Raw genomic sequence first — 22,324 nt, forward strand, 5'->3', positions numbered from 1 at the left:
CCTCCCCAACAAGGATTAGGAAGGAAAAACCGGGCAACGCCGGGTACTCAGCTAGTGTGTGATAAATTTAAGTCCCAACTCTGGGACACACATCTTTAGATCTAAGGTCCACCAGTCCCCTCCAGTCTGCCTGTTATGGTCAGGAAACCGAAAACAACTGAATGTGCTGTTTTACGCAGATTGTGTAACTCGCGTAAAGGTTAATAGGAGTTACATACACAGTGTAGCACTGCCAGCAATGTGGCATCTGTAACTTGGGACTTCTAGGAAAGGGAAGTTCCCAGTGGAACAATGTTTGTGAGTTACACAAACTGCATAAAACAGCTGCCTCAGCTGGGGCCTAGATCTCAAGATAGGTACAGGTCTCAAAGCTGACACCTGCACAAAATATGCCATAACTGTTCAGATAACAATAACCCTTTAATGTCCAATTTGCCACTACTGCTGATTCTCCTGGGGGAAAGTTTTTGAGGCAGATTTATCAGAATTGTGTAAAAGGAAAACTGTCATTATTGCCTATAACAACCAAGCAGCTTTCAATTTCTTACCTGCTCAGGTAAAACAAAACAAAAAAAAAAAAACTTTGTGATTGGTTTTGACATTTTCTCTTAACCCCTTGATGACAGTCCACTGTCTTTTGATAGCAGACAGAACAAGTCCTCAGTCTACAGTGACAGGTTTTGGATTAGATCCCAAATAACAGCTTTTTGGTTAAAGCTACAAATCATGGTGCACAAAATGAACCCTATAGACAGAAAAATAAAAAGTTATAGGGATTAGAATAGGGAGATTTTAAGCATAGAAAGTTTGACTTTTTTAAACCTAATATAATAATATAAAAAGTTTGTAACCATAGGTATTGTTTTAATCATATTGACCCACAGAATAAAGATATCATGCACTGCGAAAAAACGAGCTTCCTCCCCCAGTTTTCAAAGTTGCAGTTTTTTTCCCAATTTCCCCCCACAAATACTGTAATAATTTTGTTTTGCTGTTCATTTTATGGAAAAATGAAAGGTGACATTACAAAGTACAAGTAGTCGCACAAAAATCAATTCCTTATATGGCACTATGGGTAGAAACATAGACATTATGGGGGAGATTCATCATGGGATTTAGAGAACAAAAGCCGCACAAAAAGTCGCATGTGCACCTAAGCTAATTTTTTGCAACTTTTGGCTGTAAGCAAAAAGTTACTAAAGAGCCTACGAAAGTAAATTTTATTTTTCACTTTACAGTGGTCAGGGATTTATAAAGTGCGAAATTCGCAACACCTCAAAAACTCCGTAAATGTAAGCCAGCTCCGATCTGGCTTACAAAACGGCTTTTGAGAGCAAATTTTTATATTTCCCGCTGGCAGCCGTGATCACAGCTCCAGCGGGAAATATGATTTAACAACTGTGCAAAGGAGCCCAGGCTGGCATCTCTTTGCAGCCGCTAGGGCTCCCTCATATTTTCTCCCTGCTACCCTAACCCTAACTTACACACACTGATTTACATCCCCCCACTTGTCTCCCACTAGCCCACGATACACATCTCCCATCTGTCTGCTTAATGTTGCAAGACTACAACTCCCAGCATGCCCTTACCGTGAGGGCATGCTGGGAGTTGTAGTTTTGAAGTAGGTAGCATGCGTAAGATGTGCGGTTCGGGCGGGTGGGTGGTAGACAAAGGGGGATTTAAAGCAGTGTCCTCGTCATTAAATTAGGGTAGCGGGGATAGCATCAGATGGAGCCAGGGCGGCTGTAGAGTGATGCCAGCCCAGGCTCCTTTTAGCATACCTCGGCGCCGCACAGTTTTTCTAGTCTCTACCATAATTTCACATTTCCCGCTGGGTCCCGTGATGGGCCGGGACCGAGCAGCCAATCACGGGACCTGGCGAGAAATCTGATATTACAGTATGGGATATAGAAACTCTGTGGCTCCGTTATATGTTAAAAGGAGCCTGGGCTGGCATCACTCTGCAGCTGCCCAGGCTCCATCTGATGCTATCCCCGCTACCCTAACTTAGGGGACGGGGACACTGCTTTACATACACACACATCCCCCCCCCCCCTTGTCTCGCACCCGCCTGCACCGCACATCTCCCGCCTGCTAAAAGACTACAACTTCCAGAATGCCCTTACAGTGAGGGCATGCTGGGAGTTGTAGTCTTGTAGTGGGCGGGAGATGCGCAGGTGGGTGGGAGACAAGGGGGGATGTAAAGCTGTGGTAGCATCAGATGGAGCCCGGGCGGCTGCAGAGTGATGCCGGCCCGGGCTCCACAATGGCCCCGGCGAGTATCTCAATCCAAATTTAATTTCAAATTTCCGACTGGGTTCCGTGATTGGCCGGGACCAAGCAGCCAATCACGGGACCCGGCTGGAAATTTGATATTACAGTAGATATAGAAACTCCCCAGCTCTGTCTGCGGGAGTCCGGGCTGGCATCACTCTGCAGACGGGCTGGGAGATGTGCAGGAGCCGTCCCTGTCATCCCTAAGGGCTGCGGTACACACTAAGGTATGGCAGGGACGGCTCCTGCACATCTCCCAGCCCAGCTGTGGGAGTCCCGGGCGGCTTCAGTGTTATGTCAGCCCAGCCCTTTGCTACAGCGCCGCAGAGTTTACTGTAATTTCAAATTGCAATGATTTTCTGATCACCGCCGGCCAGGGAGTTGAGCGCATTACTGCCCACTTCCCTAGATTGCAGAACCACAACTCCCAGCATGTTCATACAGTAAGGGCATGCTGGAATTTGTATTTGTGCGGGGGGGGCCGGTGACAAGCTTGTCACCTGCCCTCTGCTGCACAACTACAACTCCCAGCATGCCCTTACTGTAAGCCCAGCCCAAAAAATAAGTAGATAACTAATAGAGATAAAGCAAATCCTTACATATAAAAGTAAGAAAGATCTGCTGGGAGCTGTAATCACGGTCTATGTAGAGGACAGGAGCTTCTTCAGGGTCTTGTACAGTACACACAATGGGGGAGATTTATCAAAACCTGTCCAGAGGAAAAGTTGCCTATAGCAACCAATCAGATCACTTCTTTAATTTTTAACAAGGCCTCTGCAAAATGAAAGAAGCGATTTGATTGGTTGCCATGGGCAACCAGCAACTTTTCCTTTGCACAGGTTTTGATAAATCTCCTCCAATGTCCTAAAAAAGTAACATGGAGCCGCCCTTACCTGTCTCCAAAGGAGCAGCTATCCCTGGCACTGGTAAAGAGTAGTAAAGAACATGTAGTACCTCCCTGTACTGTAGGGGGCACTACCAGACATCAGTCAGTGCATACGCTTCAGTAATACAGGTGTTTTACCAGTGAATGCCCATTCTGATTGGTCGGTCCTTCCGGCCATTGACAGGTTTCACAGATCTGGACTGTCCGTAGCATTGTATGTTGAGTCTGGCTTCAAGTTACAATGCTCCAGAAAAGACCATTTTATGTTGTAACTATTGTATGTTGAGGCCATTGTAAGTTGAGGGATCACTGTAATGGAAAAACAAGAGATTGAACAAGTTAGATCAGTGGTCCCCAAACTGTGGCCCTCCAGATGTTGCAAAACTACAACATCTGGAGGGCCACAGTTTGGGGACCAATGAGTAGATAAATAAGACCCAGTTAACAATGCAAAACTTAAAATTTTATATAACTTCCGTGTACTTTCTGTTTTCTTTTTCTAGATTAAACGATTGTATTTCTTTGCCACTCCACTAAGTGTTAAGCAGCTGCAAAACTGGAGGAAATATCTGAATTTTGAGATATCTCAGGGACATCATGAACGAGTAGTTGTACTGTTTGAGCGCTGTTTAATGCCATGTGTAAAGTATGAAGAATTCTGGCTGTTGGTGAGAATTGTTGATATTGTTAAATATGCTTGTGCTAGGTCTATAAGTCAGTAGTAACCATATAAGGATGTTTTATAGAAACATAACACTCATGAGATCTATCTAAAATCAAAGGAGGCTGCAGCACTCGGAACTTGATGTGCTGCTCTTCCCATTGCTCTATCTATTTATCTATCTAATATCTATTTATCTGTCTTTGAGGTTTGAGTAACAGAGTAGGGCAGTGTAAGGCAAATCTTAAAGAAGAAGAGACTAAATGTAGAGAAATCAAATCCCTAACCCCAGTTGTAGAATCCAGGCTTTGTGTACGGCAGCATGTATTTTGTGAATAGAGAGGACAGAGGCTGTTTCAATGCCACAGAAAACTTGCAGTAACATAGTTCATAAGGTTGAAAAAAGACCAGAGTCCATCAAGTTCAACCTATAACCCTAATGAGTCCCTACTGAGTTGATCCAGAGGAAGGCAAAAAACCCTCATACTAGAGTTAAAAATTCCTTCCCGACTCCAAATATGGCATCAGAATAAATCCATGGCTCAAGGTTCTGTCCCTATAAATCTAATATACATAACCAGTAATGTTATTAGTCCCCAAAAAATGCATCCAGACCCCTTTTGATCTCTTTTACAGAGTTCCCCATGACCACCTCCTCAGGCAGAGAATTCCACAGTCTCTGCTCTTACAGTAAAGAACCCCCGTCTGTGCTGGTGTAGAAACCTTCTTTCCTCTAGACGTAGAGGATGCCCTCTTGTTATAGATACAGTCCTGGGTATAAATAGATCATGGGAGAGATCTCTGTACTGCCCCCTGATATATTTATACATAGTTATTAGGTCTCCCCTAAGCCTTCTTTTTTCTAAACTAAGTAACCCCAAGTCTTCATCCACAGAATACATTGTCACTCTGCTGACAACCTCAGTAAAGCAGCTGTTTACATTATGGCTGTTTCCCTGAATTGCTTTCAATCGTTATAAGAAATGGTCGTTATGTTTTCCCTAATGATCATGCTCAGCTTACACAATGGTAAATGTACATTTAAAAATACCCATTTGTGCAGATTATTGGCATGGGTGTAAAGCCCTAGTTGTTCTGTTTATTTTCAGAATGTTCACAATGTTCTGGCTTTAGTATTAATAAATCTGTTGAAAAGTTTGGGGCTATCGCTCTCCTAGTACATAACACACACTTTTTAGCTTTTAGTGAGCACAGCAAAAAAAAAGTAAAAGAAATTTGCTCCAAACTGCAGCAAATAGATAAAATATTTTCCACAGGAGAATGGTATTATGTAACCTGGAATTTCTGATGATGTGCTTTACAGTATGCTTGCTATATGGAAAAACATTCTGTGGAAGCTGCCCGTTCCATTTTTGAGAGAGCCTGTCGGATCCATTTGCCACTGAAATTTACACTACATCTTCATTGGGCTTTATTTGAAGAAAAACATGGTATGTGTCATCCTATGGCTAGTAGGCAATTTCCCTCTGCATACCCATAGATAAGCTAATAACGGTGTCTTATGTATATTTTTTGTCCCAATGATCTTCTGCCTCTAGGACAACTGAACTCTTCTCGTGAAATTTTGTCCAATCTGGAGATTATTTTACCTGGAGTTGTCATGGTGCGTCTAAGGCGTGTGAACTTTGAGCGACGTAATGGAAATCTTCAAGAGGCAGAACGGTTGCTCAGAGAAGCTGCACAGAACAGCTCTGGCTCAGAAATGGCATTTTACACTGTCAAGCTTGCTAGACTGCTGCTAAAGCTGAAAAGTGATCCAGAAAAGGCCCGAGACGTGCTTATAGGAGGCCTCAAGAAAGAACCGGTGAGAAAGCACCAATGATAAAGTCTGCACTTTTCCAGCATCATCCTCCCCTTTTACCTACCTATAGGGTCCCAAACAGTAATAATTCTGCCGTTTACCATCACACACAGTAAAGTGGGAAGGTAAGTGGGTTGGTGGGGATGGGTAGGTCAGGTGGGCAGGAATAGGTAAGTTTCCCACTGTAGGTATTTTTCCTGTTATGTATAACACCTCTGTAGGTAGCTTGTCATGAAATAACACTGATGATCTGTGCATTGAGAGCTTTCCAAGCCCTCCCCCTCAGCTATAATTGACACCTCTACCAGTCTCCTGATTGGATGTTAGAGCTGTCAGTCACAACATAGAGGAAGGGCCAAGGAGGTTTTTAATGCAGTGAGCTTGTACAAGGAAAAAGAGCCAACCTCCTTAAAAGGTTTAGTCTCAAGGGGAGACACGCCTTCTTTACCCTAAGAACTGTGAACTTATGGAACAGTCTACCTCAGGAACTGGTCACAGCAGGAAAAATTAACAGCTTTAACCCCTTAAGGACTCAGCCCATTTTGCCATTAAGGACTAAGACAATTTTATTTTTAAGTTTTCGTTTTTTCCTCCTCCCCTTCAAAAAATCATAACTCTTTTATATTTTCATCCACAGACTAGTATGAGGGCTTGTTTTTTGCGTGACCAGTTGTCCGTTGTAATGCCATCACTCACTCTATCATAAAATGTATGGCGCAACCAAAAAAATACTATTTGTGTGGGGAAATTTAAAAAAACGCAATTTTGCAAATTTTGGAAGGTTTTGTTTTCACGCCTTACAATTTATGGTAAAAATGACGTGTGTTTTTTATTCTGTGGGTCAATACGATTAAAATGATACCCATTATTATCCACTTTTCTATTACTGTTGCGCTTAAAAAAAAATCGCTAACTTTTTAAACCAAATAAGTACGTTTAAAATCCCGCTATTTTGAAGACCTATATCTTTTTCATTTTTCCGTATAAGCGGTGGTATGAGGGCTAATTTTTTGCGCCGTGATCTGTACTTTTTATTAAGATCATATTTGCTTATACAAAAGTTTTATAAAAAATTTTGGAATAAAATGTTATAAAAAAAAGCAGCTATTTTGGACTTTTTTTTTTTACGTTCACGCCGTTCACCGTACGGGATCATTTACATTTTATTTTAATAGTTCGGATATTTCACGCGGCGATACCAAATATGTATATAAAATAATTTTTTTACACTTTTTGGGGGGAAAATAGGGAAAATGGAACAATTTACGTTTTTATTGGGGGAGGGGGGTTTTCAATTTTTTTTAACTTTTTAGATTTTTTTACTTTTTTTCTTCTTTTATTTTTTCACTTTAATAGACCCCATAGGGGACTATTTATAGCAATCATTCGATTGCTAATCCTGTTCAGTGCTATGTATAGGACACAGCACTGATCAGGGTTATCGGTGATCTTCTGCTCTGGTCTGCGGGAAGGCAGATCAGAGCAGAAGACTCCCAGAAGGCAGCGGAGCCAGGTGAGGGGACCTCCGTCTGCCGTGCAGGATGATCAGATCGCCGCGGCAGCTTTATCTAAAATTATTTTAATAAGAGTAAAGATCATGTAAAGTGGTTTCCTACAGCAATAATCATTTGTTTTATTAAAAAGATTTAAAAAAAAACATTGGCAGTACAGTGGCCCCGACATACGATAATTTCAACATGCGATGGCCTCTGATGTCGGGGCCATCGCATAAACTGCTATCCGGCAGCGCAGACTGCTTCAGCTGCCACCGGATAGCCGTTTAAGGTGCCCCGTGAGCTCTGGTGATGTCTCTTCCTGTCCTCGGGGCTCCGGACCGTCTTCTTCCGGATCTCCTGCATCGCCGGCGCTCTCAATCGTCGTCATCACGTCGCTGCGCATGCCGTCCGGTCATCCATCGTGATGGCGGCGACGGAGCACGCGGATGCCGGGGAAGCAGAGGCCTTACCGGAGCGTTGGGGACACCTCGGGGACGCGGTGACATCGATGGACGGAGACATCCCTGGCAGCGGTGACGAGCGGTGACGGTCCGGAGTGGCGGGGACAGGTGAGTACAACTTCCTCTAACAGTGGTCTACAACCTGCGGACCTCCAGATGTTGCAAAACTACAACACCCAGCATGCCCGGACAGCCAACGGCTGTCCGGGCATGCTGGGTGTTGTAGTTTTGCAACATCTGGAGGTCCGCAGGTTGTAGACCACTGTCCTATACTTTACATTGCACGGATCCCTCAACATGCGATGGTTTCAACAAACTATGGTCCGTTTGGAACGGATTACCATCATATGTTGAGGGACCACTGTATATGCATACAAGACAAATATTAGTACAAAACAAATCTTCAATAAAGGAGGAGTCCAAAAATCAGCTGTGTACAACATACATCTGTTAGACTCATAGACATGACAAATAAGCATATACATGCCGACAACAAGAGGACCAAATCAAAGAAAAGTCTAAGAAGACAAAACAACTACATCTAGTGCATTTCAGTCAGTGTATGGGACCCTACAATCCAGCTGGGCAATACACATAGTGAAGCACATTCAGGGAACAGGCAGGTGTGGCCCTCCCGAAATGTTGTAAGAGCATTGTGTCAGGGAAGAGGAACATCGGGGACCCCACACATGTTCAAATGAGAGCTGGAATCTTAGTGATTCTTACAGGCATCACTGCCAATATTTGTGAGATTATATTTTTGATATGTTCATCCAGAAAGTTATTCTCAATTTCACTTTGCGATTATAGTTTTGCAAATATTCCTAGTTTTATCTTTAGTCTCTGATAAGAAAAAAGTATATATTTTTGAATCTTTTTGACATTTTCTTCCAGAATAGTCCTTTCCTGCATGAGTGTCTGCTGGAAATGGAGATCTCCAGAGATGCTGGAGATGACGTGATGCTTTGCGTGGAAAGAGCACTGAACAGCAACATCCATGATGCTATAAAGGGAATCTTGTCCCAGAGACGTCTTGAGTTCTTAGAAGACTGTGGCAACAGTATGAACAGGTGTGGAGTCTTGTCTTGTTTCATAGCAATGGACGTTAATTTTGTTTCATGTTTTGGATTAATAGTTTAAATAGATTTTCCCAGGAACCCCACCTATCACCTATCCATAGTGTTTGATCACTGGGGGCCCCATAGGGCTGCAACAATTAATCGATATTATCACTAAAAATTGATAATGGTAACGGAAATCAAAACAGAGTCCTGTTTTGTTTCATAGCGTTGGACACTAACTTTGTCCCATGTTTTAGATTAACCCCTTAAGGACGCAGGACGTAAATGTACGTCCTGGTGAGGTGGTACTTAACGCACCAGGACGTACATTTACGTCCTAAGCATAACCGCGGGCATCGGAGCGATGCCCGTGTCATGCGCGGCTGATCCCGGCTGCTGATCGCGTCCGCCATTAACCCCTCAGGTGCCGGGATCAATACAGATCCCGGCATCTGCGGCAGTTCGCGATTAAAATGAACGATCGGATCGCCCGCAGCGCTGCTGCGGGGATCCGATCATTCATAACGCCGCACGGAGGTCCCCTCTCCTTCCTCCGTGCGGCTCCCGGCGTCTCCTGCTCTGGTCTGTGATCGAACAGACAGAGCAGAAGATGACCGATAATACTGATCTGTTCTATGTCCTATACATAGAACAGATCAGTATTAGCAATCATGGTATTGCTATGAATAGTCCCCTATGGGGACTATTCAAGTGTAAAAAAAAATGTAAAAAAATGTAAAAGTAAAAGTAAAAAAAAAGTGAAAAATCCCCTCCCCCAATAAAAAAGTAAAACGTCCGTTTTTTCCTATTTTACCCCCAAAAAGCGTAAAAAACATTTTTTATAGACATATTTGGTATCGCCGCGTGCGTAAATGTCCGAACTATTAAAATAAAATGTTAATGATCCCGTACGGTGAACGGCGTGAACGAAAAAAAATTTAAAAAGTCCAAAATTCCTACTTTTTTAATACATTTTATTAAAAAAAAAATTATAAAAAATGTATTAAAAGTTTTTTATATGCAAATGTGGTATAAAAAAAAAGTACAGATCATGGCGCAAAAAATGAGCCCCCATACCGCCGCTTATACGGAAAAATAAAAAAGTTATAGGTCATCAAAATAAAGGGATTATAAACGTACTAATTTGGTTAAAAAGTTTGTGATTTTTTTTAAGCGCAACAATAATATAAAAGTATATAATAATGGGTATCATTTTAATCGTATTTACCCTCAGAATAAAGAACACATGTCATTTTTACCAGAAATTGTACGGCGTGAAAACAAAACCATCCAAAATTAGCAAAATTGCGTTTTTCGTTTTAATTTCCCCACAAAAATAGTGTTTTTTGGTTGCGCCATACATTTTATGATATAATGAGTGATGTCATTACAAAGGACAACTGGTCGCGCAAAAAACAAGCCCTCATACTAGTCTGTGGATGGAAATATAAAAGAGTTATGATTTTTAGAAGGCGAGGAGGAAAAAATGAAAACGTAAAAATTAAATTGTCTGAGTCCTTAAGGCCAAAATGGGCTGAGTCCTTAAGGGGTTAATAGTTTAGATGGAACCCCACCATCACTGGGTGCCCCATTGGGCTGCAATTAATTGAAAATATCTATAAAAATCAATAATGGAAATCGTTGTTGATTCATCAGTTGTTAGGGGCGTGGCCTAGTTACATAGTATTCCTACCATTTTTACGACTATCCCTGACTTTTAGCCCCTCAACCTTCCTTTAAGTGTCTCCCTCCGTCTCCCCTTACCCTCTGGTGTCTCTGGGCTCCTTTTTGAAGATACTGCTGGCCTAGCACCATCCCAGAGGCCTCCTTGTCCTCTGCACCTCCGGTGACTAGAAGCATACGGTCCTCACATCGCGGGAGCCCCTCCTGTCCAGCCAGAAGCTCTGTTCTCCATCCTGTTTAGTTTCTTCCTCCCATCAACCCTTCCCCGATCCTATTATCCCATTTTTTTTAAATCCAACTAATTGATTCAATAATCAGCCAACTAATCAATTTTACAAATAATTGTTAGTTGCAGCCCTAGTGCCCTACCGCTGGCACTCCCTCTTGTCATGAGAATAGAGGTTTCCCATCCGCCGCCCCCCCCCACCCCCTCTATTTATTTAAATGGGGCAGTGGTCAGGTGTATGCTGAGTGGCGTACTATTCAACAGTTCTGTGGAACGGACATCGGTAGCCTAGCATTGTACTTGGCCTTCTTCATCAGTGCCATAGATTTTTGTATTGGGAGGCAACTTTTATGTCTGACTGCTTCCCTTTTCAAACAGGGGATTCTAAACTCCCTTCTTCTGATTGATTGTTGTCCCATCGGTGGGGCTCCCAGTGATCAGACACTTATCAGCTTTTCTGGATAGGTGGTGTAATTTCAGAGTAAACCCCTCCTCCCATGTTCTGACAAACATTTTCATGAGGATCAGGTGGAGCACAGATGCTTTGCTTGACCTACTGGAGGACAGCTGTGATTGAGATGTGTCTATACAGGAAAAAAGAAGCAGAGCTCCTCATAGGGCAATATGTCATCAACATGTAAATAACATGTAAATAAATAGTACAGTCCTCTGTGTGCGGCTGCTGTGGCGGCGGCGATCCTGCTAATGCCAGGTGAGTTGTTGCCTAGCAACATCTGGAGGGCCACAGTTTACAGTGGTCTCTAAACTGTAGCCCTCCAGATGTTGCAAAACTACAACTCCCAGCAGCCGTTTGCTGTTTGGGCATGCTTGGATTTGTAGTTTTGCAAAATTTAGAGGGGTACAGTTTGGAGATCACTGTGTGCCTCCAGCTGTTGCAAAACTACAACTCAACAGCATGCTTGGTCTGTCAGTGCATGGTGGGAATTGTAGTATAGCAACAGCTGGAGGTTTGCCCCCAATGTGAATGTACAGGGTACAATCACAAGGCGGGGGTTTACAGTGAGTTTCCTGCTTCAAGTTTGAGCTGCGGTAACTTTTCCGCTGCAGCTCAAATTCCTAGCGGGAAACTCACAGTAAACTCCCGCCCATGTGAATGTACCCTAAAAACACTACACTACACAAAATAAAGGGTAAAAACTACATATACACACACGTACACTGTGTCCCCCCCCCCCCCCCCCCCCCCTTCGTTGAAGTTGGATGGGAAAATGAAAAAAAAAAAATCACAAAAATGCTGGTGTCACCCTACATTTTTTATTTTAACAAGGGAAAATAGGGGAAAAAAGCCCCCCAAAATTTGTAATATAAGAACATACCCCATATGTGGATGTAAAGTGTTCTGCGGGCGCACTATAATGCTCAGAAGAGAAGGAGCGCCATTGGGATTTTGAAGAGAAAATTTGTCCGGAATTGAAGGCCACGTGTGTTTACAAAGCCCCCATAGTGCCAGAACAATGTACCCCCCCCACATGTGACCCCATTTTGTAAACTACACCCCTCATGTAATGTAATAATGGGTACAGTGAGCATTTACACCCCACAGGGGTCTAACAGATTTTTGGACCAGTTGTCTGTGAAAATGAAAAATTAAATTTTTCATTTGCACAGCCCACTGTTCCAAAGATCTGTCAAACGCCAGTGGGGTGTAAATGCTCACTGCACCCCTTATTAAATTATGTGAGGGGTGTAGTTTGCAAAATGGAGTCACATGTGGGGGGGGGGGGTCCGCTATTCTGGCACCAATGGGGCTTTGTAAACACACATGGCCCCCGACTTCCATTCCAAACAAATTCTCTCTCCAAAAGCTCAATGGCGCTCCTTCTCTTCTGAGCATTGTAGTTCGCCAGCAGTGCACTTTACATTCACATATTGGGTATTACCATACTCAGAAGAGATGGGGTTACAAATTTTGGGGGTAATTTTCTCCTATTACCCCTTGTAAAAAAAAATTATTTGGGGGGAAAAACTGCATTTTAGTGGAAAAAATTAATTTTATTTACACATCTGAATTGTCGTCAAACACCTGTGGGGTGTTAAGGCTCACTGTATCCCTTGTTACATTCCTTGAGGAGTGTAGTTTCCAAAATAGTATGCCATGTGGTTTTTTTTTCGCTGTCCTGCCACCACAGGGGCTTTCTAAATGCAACATGTTGCTCCTTCCCTTCTGAGCCCTTTACTGCACCCGCAGGACACTTTACATCCACATATGAGGTACTTCCTTACTCAAGAGAAATTGGGTAACACATTTTGGGAGGATTTTTCTCCTTTTACTCCTTGTAAAAATTCCAAAAATGGTTCTACAATAACATGTGAGTGTAAAAAATGAAGATTTTGAATTTTCTCCTTCACTTTGCTGCTATTCCAGTGAAACACCTAAAGGGTGAGCAAAGTCTCTGAATGTCATTTTGAATACTTTGAGGAGTGCAGTTTCTATAATGGGGTATTTCTCACAGAAAGGCCCCTCAAATCCACTTAAAACTTAACTGGTTCCTGAAAAATTCAGATTTTGTATTTTTCATGAAAATTTTGAAAATGCTGCTATACTTTGAAGCCCTCTCATGTCTTCAAAAAGTAAAAACATGTCAACTTTATGATGCCAACATAAATTAGACATATTGTATTTGTGAATCAATATATAATTTATTTAGTATGTCCATTTTCCTTACAAGCAGAAAGTTTCAAAGTTAGAAAAATGCTAAATTTTCATGAAATTTTGCGAGTTTTCACCAAGAAAGGATGAAAGCAACGATGAAAATTTACCACTATGTTAAAGTAGAATATGACACGAAAAAACAAGGTGAAAATGGGCTGAGTCCCTAAGGGGCTAAAGTAAAAAATGGATAACTAAATACAAATAATGTACTATATGTTTAATGTAAATGTCCCAATTTTATTTACGTCTGCAGTTTATTTAATGCCTATGAGGAGCATCAAATCCTATTAGAGAAACAGGAAGAACTGAAGCGAAAAGCAAATGACAAGTAAGAGTATTATCATTTACCAAAGATTATCATGATTGCTTATTGCAGCTAAATCTCAGACCCCATTAATGAAGGAATAAAACATGGCAGCAGTCTATAGAACAGATACACCTATTTCCCTGGAATGCCAGCCGAAGCCAATCTGTCAGCCGAATATGCTGCCCTATATAATACATCTACAGGTACTCTTAAGGGCTGTTAGATTATTAGGAGTGGTGAAAGTGTACAGAAGATGCATAGTTAATGGTCCCTTGTATTTATGAGGGAAGCACAACCCCAGTCTTGTAGTAAGTGACAGAGCTGATAGAACCTCCAAACATGCATTTCTCAATAACAATCTTGCTTCAATGTGACAACAGGATAGTGACTAAAGGTCCCTTTACACATTTGACAAAACTCAGCGGAACCTGACAATTTCAGGCTTTGGGCATACTTTCACAGCATCCTATCCAAATTGAGTGTCCACATTTTGTAGTATGGCAGATCTAAAACATTAATAAATAGTAGTAGCGCTGGTCCCAACATTTAGAGCTCTGCAGTCAGAATTTCTTTTTCTGTGTGTACACTGCTCAAAAAAAAGGGAACACTAAGATAGCACTTCCTAGATCTAAATGAATGAACTAATCGTATGAAATACTTTCATCTTTACATAGTTGAATGTGCTGACAACAAAATCACACAAAAATGATCAATGGAAATCAAATTTATCAACACATAGAGGTCTGGATATGGAGTCAAAATCAAAGTGGAAAACCACACTACAGGCTGATCCAACTTTGATGTAATGTCCTTAAAACAAGTCATAATGAGGCTCAGTAGTGTGTGTGGCCTCCACGTGCCTGTATGACCTCCTTACAACACCTAGACATGCTCCTGATGAGATGGCGGTTTGTGGTGCAACGTGGTGTTGGTGGATGGAGCGAGACATGATGTCCCAGATGTGCTCAATCGGATTCAGGTCTGGGGAACGGGCGGGCCAGTCCATAGCATCAATGCCTTCCTCTTGCAGGAACTGCTGACATACTCCAGCCAAATGAGGTCTAGCATTGTCTTGCATTAGGAGGAACCCACGGCCAACTGCACCAGCATATGGTCTCACAAGGGGTCTGAGGATCTCATCGGTACCTAATGAAGTCAGGCTACCTTTGGCAAGCACATGGAGGGCTGTTCGGCCCCCCTAAAGAAATGCCACCCCACACCATTACTGACCCAACGTCAAACCGGTCATGCTTGTGGATGCTGTAGGCAGCAGAACGTTCTCCACGGCGTCTCCAGACTCTGTCATATGTGCTCAGTGTGAACCTGCTTTCATCTGTGAAGAGCACAGGGCGCCAGTGGCAAATTTGCCAATCTTAGTGTTCTCTGGCAAATGCCAAACGTCCTGCACGGTGTTGGGCTGTAAGCACTACACCCACTTGTGGATTTCAGGCTCTCATACCAACCTCATGGAGTCTGTTTCTGACCATTTGAGTGAACACATGCACATTTGTGGCATGCTGGAGGTCAATTTGCAGGGCTCTGGCAGTGCTTCTCCTTGAACAAGGGCAGAGGTAGCGGTCCTGCTGCCCTCCTACAGCCTCCTTCACATCTCTTGATGTACTGGCCTATCTCCTGGTAGCGCCTCCATGCTCTGGACACTACGATGACAGACACAGCAAACCTTCTTGCCACAGCTCGCATTGATGTGCCGTCCTGGATGAGCTGCACTACCTGAGGCACTTGTGTGGGTTATAGACTCAGTCTCATGCTACCACTAGAGTGAAAGCACCGCCAGCATTCAAAAGTGACCAAAACATCAGCCAGGAAGCATAGGAACTGAGAAGTGGTCTGTGGTCACCACCTGCAGAACAACTCCTTTATTGTGGGCAAAATGATAGATGGCCTAGCTTTAGTGTATGCCATAAATTGGTTATCAGCATGGTACTAACACTTGGCATCCCTGCCGATCAGCTGGTTGGGAGAGCCGTGGCGCCTGTGCTATACAGATAGCTGTGCACTGTTCATTGTGTAGTGGTGGTGATGGGTTACTGCAGCTCAGCTTCCGTTTACTTCAATAGCCATCAATCACTTCAAGCTGGAAAACCCCTTTTAATATAACCTATAAACCTGACTTATTTAATTTCAACTATGTACCATCTTTAACCCCTTAAGGACACATGACGTTCTCATACGTCTCCATTTCCGAGTCCTTAAGGACACATGACGTATGAGAACGTCATGTGTTTTACCGGCCCCCCGCAACCATCTGGAGCGGAGTCGGCGCCCGATGCCTGCTGAAATCGTTCTGCAGGCATCGGGGCATATCGCCCAGGGGGGTCATGATGACCCCCCATGTCGGCGATGGCCGCAGATCGCTGGACAATTCAGTCCAGCGATCTGCGGCGGATTCCGGGTCAATCGGGTCTCCAGTGACCCGGAATTATTGGCTGGTCGGGGACGTTCCCCCCCCCCCCCCCCCCCCCCCCCCAAATGTGAATGTACAGGGTACACCCACATGGGCGGAGGATTACAGTAAGTATCCGGCTGCAAGTTTGAGCTGCAGCTCAATCTGCCAGCGAGAAACTACTGTGAACCCCCGCCCGTGCGACTGTACCCTAAAAACGCTACACTACACTAACACAAAATAAAAAGTAAAAAAACACTACATATACAAATACCCCTATACAACCCCCCTCCCCAATAAAAATGAAAAACGTCTGGTACGCCACTGTTTCCAAAACGGAGCCTCCAGCTGTTGCAAAACAACTACTCCCAGTATTGCCAGATAGCCGTTGACTGTCTAGGCATGCTGGGAGTTTTACAACAGCTGGAGGCACCCTGTTTAGGAATCACTGGCGTAGAATACCCCTATGTCCACCCCTATGCAAGTCCCTAATTTAGGCCTCAAATGCGCATGGCGCTCTCACTTTGGAGCCCTGTCGTATTTCAAGGCAACAGTTTAGGGTCACATATGGGGTATCGCCGTACTCGGGAGAAATTGTGTTACAAATTTTGGGGGGTATTTTCTGCTATTACCCTTTTTAAAAATGTAAAATTTTTGGGAAAATAAGCATTTTAGGTAAAAAAATATATATATATTTTTTTACATATGCAAAAGTCGTGAAACACCTGTAGGGTATTAAGGTTCAAATTACCCCTTGTTACGTTCCCCGAAGGGTCTAGTTTCCAAAATGGTATGCCATGTGGTTTTTTTTGTGCTGTCCTGGCACCATAGGGGCTTCCTAAATGCGGCATGCCCCCAGAGCAAAATTTGCTTTCAAAAAGCCAAATGTGACTCCTTCTCTTCTGAGACCTGTAGTGCGCCAGCAGAGCACTTTTCACCCCCATATGGGGTGTTTTCTGAATCGGGAGAAACTGGGCTTCAAATTTTGGGGGGTATTTTCTGCTATTACCCTTTTTAAAAATGTAAAATTTTTGGGAAACCAAGCATTTAAGGTAAAAAATATATATATATATTTTTGTTACATATGCAAAAGTCGTGAATCACCTGTGGGGTATTAAGGTTCACTTTACCCCTTGTTACGTTTCCTGAGGGGTCTAGTTTCCAAAATGGTGTGCCATGTGTTTTTTTTTTTTTGCTGTCCTGGCACCATAGGGGCTTCCTAAAGGTGACATGCCCCCCAAAAATCATTTGTCGCTCCTTCCCTTCTGAGCCCTCTACTGCGCCCGCTGAACAATTAACATAGACATATGAGGTATGTGCTTAATCGAGAGAAATTGGGTTTCAAATACAAGTAAAAATTTTCTCCTTTTTATCCCTTGCAAAAATTCAAAAATTGGGTCTACAAGAACATGCGAGTGTAAAAAGTGAAGATTTAGAATTTTCTCCTTCACTTTGCTGCTATTCCTGTGAAACACCTAAAGGGTTAATACACTTACTGAATGTCATTTTGAATACTTTGGGGGGTGTAGTTTTTATAATGGGGTCATTTATGGGGTATTTCTAATATGAAGACCCTTCAAATCCACTTCAAAACTGAACTGGTCCCTGAAAAATAGTGAGTTTGAAAATTTTGTGAAAAATTTCAAAATTGCTGGTGAACTTTGAAGCCCTCTGGTGTCTTCCAAAAGTAAAAACTCATAAATTTTATGATGCAAACATAAAGTAGACATATTGTATATGTGAACCCAAAAAAAATATATTTTGAATATCCATTTTCCTTACAAGCAGAGAGCTTCAAAGTTAGAAAAATGCAAAATTTTCATTTTTTTCATCAAATTTGGGGATTTTTCACCAAGTAAGGATGCAAGTTACCATAAAATTTTACCACTAAGTTAAAGTAGAATATGTCACTAAAAAACAATCTCGCAATCAGAATGATAACTAAAAGCATTCCAAAGTTATTAATGTTTAAAGTGACAGTGGTCAGATTTGCAAAAAAACGCTCTGGTCCTTAAGGTGTAAAATGGCCTGTTCCTTAAGGGGTTAAGGACTCAGACAATTTTATTTTTACGTTTTCCTTTTTTCCTCCTCGCCTACAAAAAATCATAACTCTTTTATATTTTCATCCACAGACTAGTATGAGGGCTTGTTTTTTGCGCCACCAGTTGTGCGTTGTAATTCCATCACTCACTTTACCATTAAATGTATGGCGCAACCAAAAAATTACTATTTGTGTGGGGAAATTAAAGGAGTAGTCAAGTGGTGACTCAGTGGTGAGCAACTTATCCCCTATCCTAAGGATAGGGGATAAGTTGCAGATCGCGGGGGGTCCGACCGCTGGGGCCCCCTGCGATCTCCTGTACGGAGCCCCGACAGCCCGCGGGAAGGGGGCGTGTCGACCTCCGCACGAGGCGGCGGCCGACAGGCCCCTCAATACAACTCTATGGCAGAGCCGAAGCGCTGCCTTCGGCAATCTCCGGCTCTGCCATAGAGATGTATTGAGGGGGCGTGTCGGCCGCCGCTTCGTGCGGGGGTCGACACCCGCTATCTGGGCCGAGAGCCGGGGCCCCAGCGGTCGGACCCCCCGCGATCTCAAACTTATCCCCTATCCTTAGGATAGGGGATAAGTTTTTCACCACTGGACTACCCCTTTAAAAAGAAAACCGCTATTTTGCAAATTTTGTAAGGTTTCGTTTTCACGCCGTACAATTTACGGTAAAAATGACGTGTTCTTTATTCTTTGGGTCAATACGATTAAAATGAAACTAATTATAATAGACCGTACTTTTCTATTACTGTTGCACTTAAAAAAAATCGCAAACTGTTTAACCAAATAAGTACATTTAAAATCCCCCTATTTTGAAGACCTATAACTTTTTCATTTTTCTGTATAAACGGCGGTATGAGGGCTAATTTTTTGCGCTGTGATCTGTACTTTTTATTGATACCATATTTGCTTATATAAAACTTTTAATCCTTTTTTTATAAAAATTTTTTGGAATAAAATGTTATAAAAAAAGCTGCTATTTTGGACTTTTTTTTTTACGTTCACGCCGTTCACCGTATGGTATCATTAACATTTTATTTTAATAGGTGGGATATTTATGCACGCGGCGATACCAAATATGTATATCAAAAAATGTTTATACTTTTTGGGGGCGAAATAGGGAAATTGGGACAATTTACGTTTTTATTGGGGGAGAGGGTTTTTCACATTTTTTTTACTTTTATTTTTTACTTTTTTACTTTTACACTTTAATAGTCCCCATAGGGGACTATTAATAGAAATCATTTGATTGCTAATGCTGTTCAGTGCTATGTATAGGACACAGCACTGCACATCATTATTGGTCATCTTCTGCTCTGGTCTGCTTGATCGCAGACCAGAGAAGAAGACCCCGGGAGATTGCCGGAGCAAGGTGAGGGGACCTCCGGCCGCCATGCTGGATGATCGGATCGCCGCAGCAGTGCTGCGGGCGATCCGATCATCCATTTAAAATACCACGATGCTGCAGATGCTGTGATCTGTATTGATCACGGCATCTGAGGGGTTAATGGCGATCGCGGATGTCCCCCATTACGGGCGGGTCCCTGGCTGTTATCAACAGCTGGGACCTGCCGCGCATGACACGAGCATCGCTCCGATGCTCGCGGTTATACATAGGACGTAAATGTACCAGCTCACCAGGACGTACATTTACGTCCTGCGTCGTTAAGGGGTTAAAGACATATTCACATAGGGGGAGATTTATCAAAACTTATCCAGAAGAAAAGTTGCCCAGTTGCCCATAGCAACCAATCAGCTTGCTTCTTTCATTTTTAACAAGGTCTCTGCAAAATGAAAGAAGTGTTCTGATTGGTTGCTATGAGCAACTGGGTAACTTTCCCTTTGCACAGGTTTTGATAAATCTCCCCTATAGACCTTCTACCCACCCTGCTATTGATTTACCTGTCCACACTAATTCCTGTGCAGAAGCAGTCTATGCTAAACAGTCATTTTATATGTTTTCTTCCTATGCAGGGATGAAGATAAAAATGATAAAAAAGTAAAATCTAAGTCCGATAACTCTTCTGTAATAGAAGATGTTCCCATCCCAGGAGTTTCGGAACCTGTAATTCCATCTGCAACATCAGAGAAAAGTGTTTCAGCAGAAAATACAACTGGATCATCTACACCACCTACTAATGTAAATGTACCGACTAAATCTTTCTATCATCAACAAACCCAGAGAAGTCAGGTTTTTGTACCAAGACCTGCAGTACGACCCTATGTCCATCCTTTTCTGTCTCACATGTCAAGAGGTTTTGCGCCCCTACAAAGAATGGCACCACCTATGCCTCCACACCATATGGGAGGGCCTCCTCCACCTATGCCTCCACACCATATGGGAGGGCCTCCTCCACCTATGCCTCCACACCATATGGGAGGGCCTCATAATCCTCCTCCTCCTTACAATTATGGACCATGGTTCCAGGTAAGGAGAAAGAAAAAGTAATATAATACTAGTGTTGATTTTATGTTGTGCATCAGTTTTCATTATTGAATGTTTTTTTGTTTTTTCTTAGAACTTTGGAGGGTTCAACAACCCACAGCCTTGGAATTACAACAGATACTACCCTCCATTTTGATCTCCCAATATTGAAATTTAGCAAATCATTGCCAACTGTTAAACGCCAAAACGTTTAAAGGGGATATGTTTATTTCTCCCCTATTTTTAGGACTTGACCAGAAAGTTAGTACAGACTTTGCTAATAATTATCATGGACGTCCACCCCCAGCTCATGATAAGGCTGGTTTATACAGCGTGGTTGATAAACTTTTTTCTAGGGAACAGCAGGAATGGATCCCAAAGAGACATGCCAACCAAGCCACAGCCGTAATGTATTGGTTTCTGTTTGATTTCCTTTAGAGTTTAGCTCTATGTGTAATATAAGAATGAAATGTCACATATATTTGCATTTATATAGTTGTTCTTTTTTGTTTTTTTTGTATTTCTGCAAATAAAGTTAAACACAGAAGTAACAAAGTCTGAATGAGTAATAGTAAAAGTTAGAGGTGGTTTCCTAAAATAAAGTTGATGAATGTGTGAATGGGTAGGGGGTAAAACCGCTTGTTTAGATACTTTTATTCCTACTATCCATACAGGTTTATATGCAAAAAATGTAAACAGATTATTATTCTTTCCCCTGCTTGAATCTGTTTAGGTTCAGGCTTAAAGGGGTACTCCGGTACCACAGTTTTATGGTTATCTAGCGTGCTTGTAGTTAGTTTAGCACTTTTGTAAATCACGTTATACATCTGTCCACAGCATATATGTTTTTTACTGACCTCTTTTCTGTGAAGGAAGTTCAGTAGTTTTTCTGGTTGCTTTTGACTGTTGTCCACACCTGCGGCCATGTTTGTTTACTGTTGTGGACAAGATGTCAGTGCTGCAGGCGTTGTTGTTTTTTTTTCCTTCTGCAATGGTTTCCCCCTTTTTCACATCCCGGTAATGAATATTCATTGAAATGTTGAGGGAGGTGGATGTCTCCTCCCGCTGTCAACCTGCCCTGCGCCCGGCTTCAATATCCTGTATCAGCGCTGTGGCTGACATGTAACCCCTTCCCCGCCATTGGGACCGTGCGCCCGCGGGGGGGGGAATCTGCTATCATAATTCCCCCCACAGGCGCACGATCCCCATGGCGGGAAAATTTGTAACATGTCAGCCGCAACGCTATCATGATTCCCCTCATGGCAGTCCCCACATCAGGGAATGAATAAATTTTCAGCCGCAGCGATATCCCCACATCAGGGAACTAGTCATATGTGATCCACGGGCGCTTATCTGCTTCCTGATAACCCCCCACTACAAGCATTGTCCTCGCAAGGGTTATCAGGAAGTAGAGGAGCGCCCGCTGTCACACCAAACTGTAAAAATGGGCTGGACAAAATTATTGGCAGCCATAACTCAATATTTGGTTGCACACCCTTTGGAAAAAATAACTGAAATCATTCTCTTCCTATAACCATCAATAAGCTTCTTACACCTCTCTGCTGGAATGTTGGACCACTCTTCCTGTGCAAACTGCTTCAGGTCTCTCTTATTGGAAGAACGCCTTTTGCCAACAGCAATTTTAAGATCTCTCCACAGGTGTTCAATGGGATTTAGATCTGGACTCATTGCTGGCCACTTCAGAACTCTCCAGCGCTTTGTTGCTATCCATTTCTGGGGGCTTTTTGACGTATGTTTGGGGTCATTGTCCTGCTGGAAGACCCAAGATCTCGGATGCAAACCCATCTTTCTGACACTGGGCTGTACAGTGCGACCCAAAAATCCATTGGTAATCCTGAGATTTCATGATGCCTTGCACACATTCCAGGCTCCCAGT

The 22,324-nt window shown here is 42.8% G+C and overlaps 1 protein-coding gene across 5 annotated transcripts in view; it reads left to right on the forward strand.

Moving 5' to 3' along the window:
• Positions 1-20,979, forward strand: part of LOC130276956 (pre-mRNA-processing factor 39-like) — a 90,223-nt gene extending 69,244 nt beyond the window's left edge. For all 5 annotated transcript variants that reach the window (XM_056527034.1, XM_056527030.1, XM_056527033.1 and 2 more), the window contains exons 8-14: positions 3,664-3,828; positions 5,146-5,272; positions 5,381-5,646; positions 8,495-8,670; positions 13,498-13,572; positions 19,977-20,430; positions 20,522-20,979. In XM_056527034.1, the coding sequence (XP_056383009.1) occupies positions 3,664-3,828; positions 5,146-5,272; positions 5,381-5,646; positions 8,495-8,670; positions 13,498-13,572; positions 19,977-20,430; positions 20,522-20,584 (1,326 nt within the window). In that variant the 3' untranslated portion in view covers positions 20,585-20,979. The remainder of the gene's footprint in view (positions 1-3,663; positions 3,829-5,145; positions 5,273-5,380; positions 5,647-8,494; positions 8,671-13,497; positions 13,573-19,976; positions 20,431-20,521) is intronic.
• Positions 20,980-22,324: the final 1,345 nt, after the last annotated feature.

The sequence above is a fragment of the Hyla sarda genome, chromosome 6, assembly GCF_029499605.1.
Source record: "Hyla sarda isolate aHylSar1 chromosome 6, aHylSar1.hap1, whole genome shotgun sequence".
Classification (NCBI taxonomy): Eukaryota; Metazoa; Chordata; class Amphibia; order Anura; family Hylidae; genus Hyla; species Hyla sarda.